Source organism: Gigantopelta aegis, chromosome 13, assembly GCF_016097555.1.
Source record: "Gigantopelta aegis isolate Gae_Host chromosome 13, Gae_host_genome, whole genome shotgun sequence".
NCBI lineage: Eukaryota > Metazoa > Mollusca > Gastropoda > Neomphalida > Peltospiridae > Gigantopelta > Gigantopelta aegis.
Genome location: NC_054711.1, coordinates 11,297,259 through 11,308,091, shown reverse-complemented (window position 1 = coordinate 11,308,091; position 10,833 = coordinate 11,297,259). Strand labels below are relative to the sequence as shown.

Genomic DNA, 10,833 nt, shown 5'->3' with positions numbered 1-10,833 from the left:
GCACCAAAAATATGAGTTGGTTGTAAAAAAAAGAAGAAAAAAAAAAGCAATTCATCTGGGCAAAAAATGTATGCAATTTTATTTCATCTAGTACCACTGTGTCAAGTAGCCTTGTTCTTGAAACATGTATGGCGAACCTGTAAAAAAAAAAGTACTCAAATTTTGTGAGGAACTAGGGTAGTCATAGACACATGATGTGGGGTGACGTTTATGTCGATTGATACGCTGCAGATAGGACTTTCAGCCACATATGGTACTGTTGTCGTCTATGGGGTTTGATTTGGTAGTATACACCATGGTATATAGCCGAAGAACCACCACAATTGATCTAAGCACCATGGCCTACAGAATAAGCTCATAGGCTAATAGAAAATATGTCCGCCTGTTACCCCAATTACATTGATACGTGTATAAAGAGGGAACCTCATCTTAACCCACAAATTAACCCTAAAACTAACCCTAACCCTGAATCTTTACCGAAAAAGAATCATCAAAATTGTATGGCCTATAATCTAATCTATCGTCATCTTTGTGCAAATACTTGTGAATCTCGTCAATACCCCCACTGTAATCAGCCAGGTAACACGAAAAGATGAGAACTGGCAGTGTAAAATGGTTTACAAAGGCAAAGAAAAAGATCTTGCCCACCTTCAATCATCATTTGAAGAAGCTCAATATGGATTCTTTTGAGGCAGGACAAAGTATGTGTCCTAATCTCCAATGATACAGGTGTAATTGTCGCCCTGCTCTACCACATCCCCGTATTTTTGCAACATGACCTTGAGGAGCTGTGAGTACGAGCTGGAGTGGGAGATACCACTCGCTATGTGCCCCTTCATACTGTGTTCCGCCGCCTGGGTCATCAGCTCTGTGCAGTATTGCCAGCTTTGCACAGCCTTACAGGGTGTGACATCACCAGCAAAGTTGGTACGAAGAAGGCAGCTTTGAAAGCAGAACCAGAAAAGTTTCTCAAAAACTTTGGAAGATATTCAGCCCTATCTACAGCCATTGTTTGCAACGCTGAACACTTTTTGGTTAAGGTGTTGAGAAGAGGAAGTGATACCACCAATTTCTGTGAACTTCGAGCAGAGGTTTTTCACTTCAGTAAAGGCAGCTCTCTCCATAGCCTGCCTCCGACCAGCCAGGGTATCCTGCCTCATATCCAGCGTGCATTCTATAATGCCCACACCACCATGCATGCCTTGGAGAGCCACCTCGACCCTGAAACTGTCGAATCACTGAAGCCTCAAGAGTATGGCTATGAGCACGACCAAGGTCAGCTAATGCCTGCAACATCGTGGAAAACCCTCGAGGTTAACTGGTCAGTCATATGCTCATGTGATAAGTGTACCAGGTCATCTTGCACTTGCAGGACAGCTGAGGTGAGATGTTGCAAATTTTGTCGGTGTAAGAAAACATCACACAATTCCTGTAAAAATGTAATCAACTAATAAGGTGAACTTAAGTTCTGCAATATTTTGGTATGTTTGAAACTATTGTACTCATTGTGTAGTAATCTTTAAATAGTAGTATTTAGGAGAGTTATCAACGATAAATAATGATGGGTTCATCGGTACTATATTAAACACTATGTATAGGCCTGATGTTGTCAATGAACATCATTCTTTATTAACGTGGACTTTTGATTGGATGGGGTTTTAAACATTATTATCTGGGATATGACGGGCAGGATGAGGAGTGGAAAGTTTGTGTATTTGATTCTTGTTTTATAGTCACTTGAAATGTTTGGGGATTTTTGTTTTGTTTTTGTATGCGAAGATGTACAATTCAGTATTATTCGGCCATTTTGGACGCCATCTTGGAATTCTGCTAATTAAGTCAACTCCAACAAATCACAGTTCTTTGGTGTCAAAAACATATTTATAGACACAGATTAACTTCATGTAAGACGTACTTCGAAAGATATGGTTATTTAACGAAATGCCATAAAAGTGTGTATTTTAGGGAGTAGAGATATAATGGTCCCCATGGGTTTCATCCAGCAATTCGAGGTATCAAATTGAAAACTGTATTGCTCTGAGCATTTAATGAACAAACGTTTGGCCAGTTTGTGGAACTCTATTTACAGTATTGGTGGACTGAGAAACCAATAGACTTTGAGCTACTTTCAAATTGAAAGCGATTTCCGAGTATAATTATGTAAAATAAGATAATTTTGTACCCACAACCCAGGTTTATGGCAATGAATAATGCTAAAATATAGTTAGTAACACACAAACAATTGAAATAAATCAAAATGAATCGGCTAATAGTGTCAAATAATTATTTATTGCACGAAACTCTAATATCGTCATTGTAGCCTTTTGGTGGCCAGCCAAAAAAACGTATTTGGGCTCTGCTGAGAAAACGTACTTAACTTGGAAGTGTTACCCAAACCTTTTTCCGAAGGCCTTGGCATATAGAACAAGAAAAATGTATGCAAACTACCCCCCAGAGCCAGGACTATATAGAGTAAGATCCACCGTGATTGTGCTAAGCACCACGGCCTATAGAGTAAGATCCAACGTAATTGTGCTAAGCACCACGGCATATTGCCTAAGATCCACCGTAATTGTGCTAAGCACCACGGCATATAGATTAAGATCCACCGTGATTGTGCTAAGCACCACGGCATATTGCCTAAGATCCACCGTAATTGTGCTAAGCACCACGGCATATAGACTAAGATCCACCGTGATTGTGCTAAGCAACATGGTCAATACGGATACTATGGGACGGTTGATATTTTACTCTGTGACTAAATACCATGCATACCACCCCAGCTTGATTAGATCTAATCAGAGTCGCTTTTACAAATTATTGAATTTGAATTAGAAATATGGTTATTTGAACACTTTATCGACCTCCTTGAGAAAATCGGGCACGTATGCAGCAATTTTAGCAGGGAGGGGTCTAGACTGGCGAGCGAAGTTTATGGGGGGAGGGGGAGGGGGGTGTAGAGTCATGATCCCGTGGAATATATATTTGGGGGGGGGGGGGGGGGGGAAGAAATAGTTTAACCGGGTAGGAGAGTGTCCTCCGCCGAAACCTGTCCCCAGCACACGCGCCTCAAATGGTTTGTTTTCATTTTTTTTTAATGGCCAAGGTAGGTAAAGGGTTCGCAGCCCGGTATCGGTTCCTACCCAGAGCTCAATGGATAGGTGTAAAACCACTACACCCTCTTCTCTCTCACTAATCACTAACCAACTAACAACTAACCCACTGTCCTGGACAGACGGTCCACATATCTGAGGTGTGTGCCCAGGACAGCGTGCTTGAACGTTAATTGGGTATAAGCACGAACATAAGTTGAAATGAAATGGCCAAGATGCTCTGTTTAACATTGGGGCGGGACGTAGCCCAGTGGTACAGCGCCCACTCGATGCGTGGTCGGTGTGGGATCGATCCCCGTCAGTGGGCCCATTGGGCTGTTTCTCGTTCCAGCCAGTGCACCACGACTGGTACATCAAAGGCCGTGGCAAGAACTACCCTGTCTGTGGGATAGTGCATATAAAAGATCCCTTGCTGTTAATCGAAAAGAGTAGCCCATGATATGGCGACAGCGGGTTTCCTCTCTCAATATCTGTGTGGTCCTTAACCATATGTCTGACACCGTATAACCGTAAATAAAATGTGTTGAGTGCGTCGTTAAATAAAATATTTCTTTCTTTCTGTTTACCATTAGTTTTGAGAAAGCTTGTTTATTCAGGGAGACAACTCTGTTTGGTTTATGTAATAAAACTGAGTTATCTGTCTTCAGAACTATTCCCGTGCCTTGTTTTATGAAAACATCTACATTGTTTAAGAGCTTCAATATATGTCTTATTTGATTCATTTATAGCTTTCTAAAGTAATCGTTTAAATTTGTTTTAAGAATGAGGTGTATAACCTGGAGCCTGGAGCCCCCCCCCCCCCCCCAACACACTATTTACAGTAATTTATTAATATGCAAATTAGCAAATTAGCCATTGGGTGTTTTTAAGTATGTAATCGTATCTATGCTTTTTACTTACATACCATTCTTGTGTTTTTTTATGTTAAAAATAAGAAAATTGTAGCAAGTTTATAATTACAATATTGTAGTGGTCAACATTTTAGGGATGGATGTGTGTCCTTTGAATATTTTACAATACCCCACCCCAATGGGTGTCAAAGGGAAATGGCGTTTAAATAACAAAACATCATATTATCAATAAAACAGTGTAAACAGCTGTGAAAGGGTCACGATGATGCATACCAACTTATTAACGGGGGCGGGGCGTAACCCAGTGGTAAAGCGCTTACCTGATGGGCGGTCAGTCTGGGATCGATTCATGTCGGCGGGTCCATTGGACTATTACTCATTCCAGCCGGTGGACCATGGTATGTGCTATCCTGTCTGTGGGATGGTGCTACTAATGGTAAAAAGAGTTGGGGGGGGGGGGGGGATTAGCCCTAAAGCGCTCGCCTGGAGCGTGGTCAGTCTACGATCGATCTCTGTTGGTGGACAATTGGTCTATTTCTCGTTCCAGCCAGTGCACCACGACTGTTATATCAAAGGCCGTGGTATGTGCTATTCTGTCTAGGATGGTGCATGTAAAAGATCCCTTAATACTAATGGAAAAATTAGCAGGTTTCCTCTCTAACACTATGTTACCAAATGTTTGACATCCAATAGCCGATGATTAATAAATCAATGTACTCTAGTGGTGTCGTTAAACAAAACAAACTTTATCCAACAGAACATACCAAGAAATAACATACTAGTAACCAAAAATACTAAAATAATCTTTATATAGTCAAACAATAGGAAATGGTTTATTTTGGACGCACTCAACACATTTTATTTACGGTTATATGGCGTCGGACATATGGTTAAGGACCACACAGATATTGAGAGAGAAAACCTGCTGTCGCCACTTCCGGGATCGATTCCCGTCGGTGGGCCCATTGGGATATATCTCGACTGGTGTATCAAAGGCCGTGGTATCTGTTATCCTGTCTATGGGATAGTGAGTCAACTGATTTGTTATTTGCATACAAAAATAGTATATGTTTGTTATTTCCAAAACACTTTTACTTTTCTGATCATTCACCATGGTCTGGAGTTGTTGGAAATTGTGAAGGTGTTATTGAACCTTAGTTTACTCGACTACACCCTGGGCAAATTCTCGTCTTTAAATTCTTATGTTGTTCGTCGCTGTCCTTTCAGCTTGAGTACATTCATTAGCGAGGCATTGCTCCTGCGACAATTTCAGGCTACATGGTCGTCTGGACTGACGGTGGGGTGGGGGGCTGGTGGGTATAGATAGGAGGGCAAGACCTCACTTAACCCGAGTACTCTGCTGTGCTAGAGCTAAACATCTTTACGTTTATGATCACTCTCAGCAAAAGATAATTTCGGGCTACAGTTTGGACTGATGGTGAAAGAGGTGGGGGGGGGGGGGGGGGCGGAGCTGGTGGGTGTGGTTTGGAGGGTAAGCCCTCACATAAACTAGCTCAGTTTGAAAATAAAAGTCGCTTCAGGTGCAGTGTTTTTAAGAATTGATCGGACTCCATGCCCAGGGTTTCTCCCGTTCCAACCAGAGTAGTGATGTTTCGATGATCGATTATAATCGAAAATTGATCGGTTTGGCTTTAACGATGTAATGATCAATTATTTTTAAAAATCCATAATCGATTATGTGAGAAAACTTTAACTCCAGTTTAGTTAATGGAATATTGATGTAAATATGTTAGGCTTTGGTTTATGTGTACATAAACATTAAGTAAGATATTAAATCGATATTAAAGGTGAAATTAGCCATTTATAGGATTTGGGTCCCATGGCAGTGAACATGCACGCATGGTCGTTATAATTCAAATCCATCTTATGTTCATATAATTGTAACCGACTGTGTAACCGAAATATGGTCGGATAGTTCCAATCGATTATAACAGATGATCGATGGTGAAATTCCAATCGATTCACAAACTACCAACCAGTGTCCAGTAAATGGTTGGCTACACCAAAGGACGTCGTATGTACTGTCCTGGCTGTTTGACTAATTAATGAATCAATGACAGTGCGCCCCAGTGGCACAATCGGTTAGCGCGCCGTACTTATAGACAGTACCTTCCCTGTGTTAATCACAGGAAGAGATATGCGGAGGTTGTGAGTTCGAGCCTCACCTGGGGCAGCCTATATTTTGGAAAACAGTTTTATCTATACCTCAGTTTTTAACTTGAAAAAAAGTGTGTTTCCGGAAATATACCGAAATTACCAAAATTTTGACATCCAATAGCCAATACTACATATATGTGCAATATTGGGATGTTGTTAAACAAAAAAACAATCTTAGTCCCCCCGCCCTCCCCCCCACACACACACATTACATTCTATTCTGATGTATGCAGGTACAAATCAAAATAAAATAGTACTTCCTTTTATGCACGCCTTATGGTCCAGGACTTTTTGTAAAAAGGATAAGAACGAGAGAAGAAGAAGAAAAAGAAGGATATGAAGAAGAACAAGAAGAACAAGAAGAAGAAGATAAAAAACCTAAAGTTGATGGTGAGTAACGAAGCAGAATTAAACTGATGATAATAACAACAGGAACAGCAGTCGGGCCTGTGTTGGAATGTTATATGAAGATGCAATTACAAAACGTTTTTCCTTTGAGTAGATCGTTATCTGAGTGTAATGGATTTCTCTTTCTTTCACTATATAAAAAGGTTGAGCCATTGTGTCCATTCTTTATTAAACTTTTCATAGTTGCAGTTTTTTTTTAAATAAATATATTTCTCATTTCAAATTTGTTTTGCAAAACGTTTTGAATGGACGCGATAGTTAATTGCATTTCTGTACAGTATATATATATAATATTTAATGTTAATAATTAACCAGTTAATTATATTAACGTTCGTTTTGTTAATAATACCAAATATAACAATATTTTTGTCAAAGTGGACAACAATTCCTGTTTTGGACAAAACCCAGTCTTCTACAGCTTTCCATAAAGTATTAACCTGAGTGCATTCATAGAGTTTCTGGGAAGTTATTACAGAATATATATATATATATATATATATATATATATATATATATATATATATATATATATATATATATATATATATCAGAGATGGGGTAATCGTAATCAGTAATCGTAATCGCCCCATCTCTGATATCAAGATAAAAAAATTGGTATTTGAAATGAGAGAAGCCATTACATCCATATAGCAACATATTTATTCCTACTGTTGACTGCAGTTTCGTTCATAATTATTGATATATAACAGATACTTGTAAAAAAACCTAAAGATACAATTAGTGCAAACATATTTTTAAAGATAAAGATTAGTTATACACGACATAAATCAACGTTTTTTTTAAGTGAAGGTGATGTGTTTGGTGTCCATACATTTTGGGATAAATAATTTTAAGAAATATTTAAACGCACTGACCGTGGTTATTAGTCAGTGTAAAACAATTATGGTGAGTTGTAAGTAGTCCTACGTGTTACCTACTAATTACGCATTTTAGAAGGATCCAACTGTATCGGTGACAATTGCAAGTATCTTGTTTTGGGTGTGTTTATGTTGGAATCATTAGAAGCGCCGCGTGTCGTAGAACATGTCCAAAATCGATTACAATCAGCCTTTGGGAATGTTTACCAGAAGAGTTTATAGTTTGAAGGTAAAATCAACAAAGGTTTATCTTGATGGACCACTTTCAACTAGGTGTTTGCTTAATTAGTTACGTTATTTGTGGTTGTGTCTGTGACAACGAAATGTATTGGGCATATAAATAGTCGCTGAAAAGGCTATATTTAATTAGTCAGAAACAGTTTACAATAGCAGCAAATTCAGTATCTCATAAATATTTTAAAATAATTCTAAGAAAAAATTAGAATTTTTTCTGATTTAAAAAAAAACCCACGTTTTAAATTAACCACAAGTTATTTTAATCAGGAAAAATACGCAACCACACTATATTTTACTTCTACCCTCAAAAAGATTTTATCCCAAATGAGCCCAAATGTTTTGGTTTGAATTAATATTGCGTATATTTCCAGAGCAGACAACACCTTGTAATTTTCAGTATATGTTCTTAAATAACTATTAATTTCAATCGTATAATAGGTATTACATTGTTTGGCTTTAAATGAAGAAAAGGGGGGGGGGGGGGGGGGGGGGGACTTTATTTGTTTGCCGACTTAATATCAGCGGAATCACTTCCAACGTTTACACTCTTGTTTAACTATATTTAGTTTTAAATTACCAGCAAACTCTGAAATAATAAGTTAAAAAAACCTACAGGAAATTAAAACATTTCTCTTATCTATCGCATTTTCCCAGTTGGCGCCATAACCACAGAGTAATTTATTCAACCGCCATTGCTTTATCCGTATGACCAGCGTGATTATGGTGTTGTTCAAAGAATTTGATGATGTCTTAAACGACACAGATTGCTCAACCACTCATTCTCCTTTCTGGATGATATTAATGCCATGAGAACACTATTATTGGTCATGGGGGTCTCCCGTTACTGGCGCCATGGGGGCGGGTTCAAAATGGGAATAACTCTTTCATTGTGAAATCAACATTTTCCAAACCGTTTTAAATACCTCGAACTTTCGACTTATAATCTCATTGGAGCGGGATCTAGATGTCGGCTGAGTGCTCACCTGAGGGTCTTTGGTTACAGAAACGAACCTTCTCAGTGAATCATTTTATGTAAGTTTTTCCCGTCCCAACCAGTGTGCCATGACTGGTATATGAAAACCCCATCAAAGTGCATATAAAAGATCCCTCGATGCTACTGGAAATATTTATTATGTAGAGCACTCAACATTTTAACTCTCATCATCAAGTATGTCTTTATCTTTTGAAAATTCTCTTTTTGGCTGGACGCGAGCAGGATTTAACTCAGTCGGTTGAAAGGTCGGTTGAGGTACTTACGTCGCAGGATCGAATCACCTATGTGGATCCATTGAACTGATCCCCCCCCCCCCCCCCCCCCCCCCCCCCGTTCCAACCAGTGTATGACAACTGGTCAAAGGCCGTGGTATTTGTTTTCCTGTCTGTGGGAAAGTGCATATAAAAGATCCCACGCTACAAATGGGAAAATGTAGCTTACTATCTTGAGCTCTCAACTAATTATCTCAGATTATTAATGTATTATGTCAAGTGCACAACATATTAACTCTCGTCAACATGTATGTATTTTTCTTTTCCAATTATCTTGTTGGCTGTACAGTACTAATGCAGAAGTTGAGAACTCAAGATAATGAACTGAGCGCTGTAGCTAATAAATCGAACACTCGAGATAATAAGTCGAACACTAAGGATAATAAGTTCAGCACTGGAGATAATAAGTCAAACAATTGAGATAACAAATCGAACACTCAAGATAATAAGTCAAGAGTTTAATATAATAAGCTGAGCACTCAGGATAATCAGTCAAACGCTTGAGATAATATACGCACTCAAGATAATAAGTGAAGTGCTTGAGATAATAAGACGAGTGTGCATTCAGCATGCGCAGAAAAAACAAAGTCGATCGATGTTTACTTGTGGTTTAAAAGTACTTAGGTCGACCTTCATCGGCGTGCCCATTGGGCTATTTTTCGTTCCAGCCAGTGCACCCCAGACAGACAGACAGACAGACAGAGACACAGAGAGAGAAAGATAGAGATAGGAGACATTTAGAGCGAACGACCGAACGAGAGAGAGAGAGAGAGAGAGAGAGAGAGAGAGAGAGAGAGAGAGAGAGAGAGAGAGAGAGAGAGAGAGAGAGAGAGAGAGAGAGAGAGAGAGAGATCCAAAGTTTAATAAGAGCTATGGTATCATTCATTTCGGCTTTTCTTCTTCTTGAACTTGTTATTAGACAGTGCACGAATAACAATGCTACAAAAACAACTATACATTTTTTTACATTCTACATTCTCCAGCATTCACAAATTAATGAGCTTTAAAACTTCCTTAATAATTATGGTTTACAGTTAATTAAGACTCACATGCACTTTAAGTACAGAAAGCTTTCAGAATTGTTCAATAACAACATTTTTACAGCTATATCATTGTCATGGCTGCCATTAAAAAGGTCCATTTTGTTTTCGTTTATCAAAAGAGGAAGAAGAAAAAGCACAAACAAACCATGACAACGCGAAGGTTAGCAATAAAGGTACCGATTATCAACACATCTTCGACTTCATTTTTTAATGGATAGTAAAATAGTTTTAGTCTTAATCACACTTGGATTTAATGGTTATTAAAAATCTATGTTTCTTGTTGTCTTTTTTTGGTTTATGGTGTCTGTGTGTGTCTGTGTCTGTATCTGTGTGTGTTTTACGTGTCTGTGTATGCGCGCGCGCACGCGCGCGTGCGTGTATGTGTGTATTGTTTTGTTTTGGTCTGTTTATTTGTTTGGTTGCTTGGTTTTGTTTTTGTTTTGTTTTTGTTATTTTTAAATTGACAGGCATTGATGGAGAGAAATGGAGCGAGGAAGAGAAGGGAGACAGACGGACAGACAGACACAACATTTGTTTCAACAAAAACGTATTTTAACAGCAATTTGCGCTTATATACTATAGTAAATTAAAACATAGGTAAAAATCGATTTCGTTAGTGTTAATTTCAGTGGACGGTTTGACTTTGATATCTGGATCATCATTGTGTAACAGCCAATCTGATATCTTTAAAAAGTTTTTATCTCCCCACGAAGTCTGTTTGAACGGCTGATACCAGCCTCGGTGGTGTCGTGGTTAAGTCATCGGACATAAGGCTGGACATAAAGTACAGGTTTGGCAGCCCGGTACCGGCTCCCACCCAGAGCGAATTTTAACGACTCAGTGGGTAGGTGTAAGATCA

General features: G+C 38.8%; 1 protein-coding gene and 1 non-coding gene across 2 annotated transcripts in view; both read left to right on the top strand.

Annotated features, from left to right (window-relative positions):
- Nucleotides 1-774: 774 nt before the first annotated feature.
- The window catches only part of LOC121387124 (trace amine-associated receptor 4-like), a 30,911-nt gene continuing 20,852 nt past the window's right edge, over nt 775-10,833 (top strand). The window contains exons 1-2 of the mRNA XM_041518149.1: nt 775-923; nt 1,106-1,321. Of these exons, the coding sequence (XP_041374083.1) occupies nt 775-923; nt 1,106-1,321 (365 nt within the window). The remainder of the gene's footprint in view (nt 924-1,105; nt 1,322-10,833) is intronic.
- On the top strand, nt 6,049-6,158 carry Trnai-uau. Its single transcript has 2 exons — nt 6,049-6,086; nt 6,123-6,158. It is a non-coding gene; the product is annotated as a tRNA-Ile (tRNA).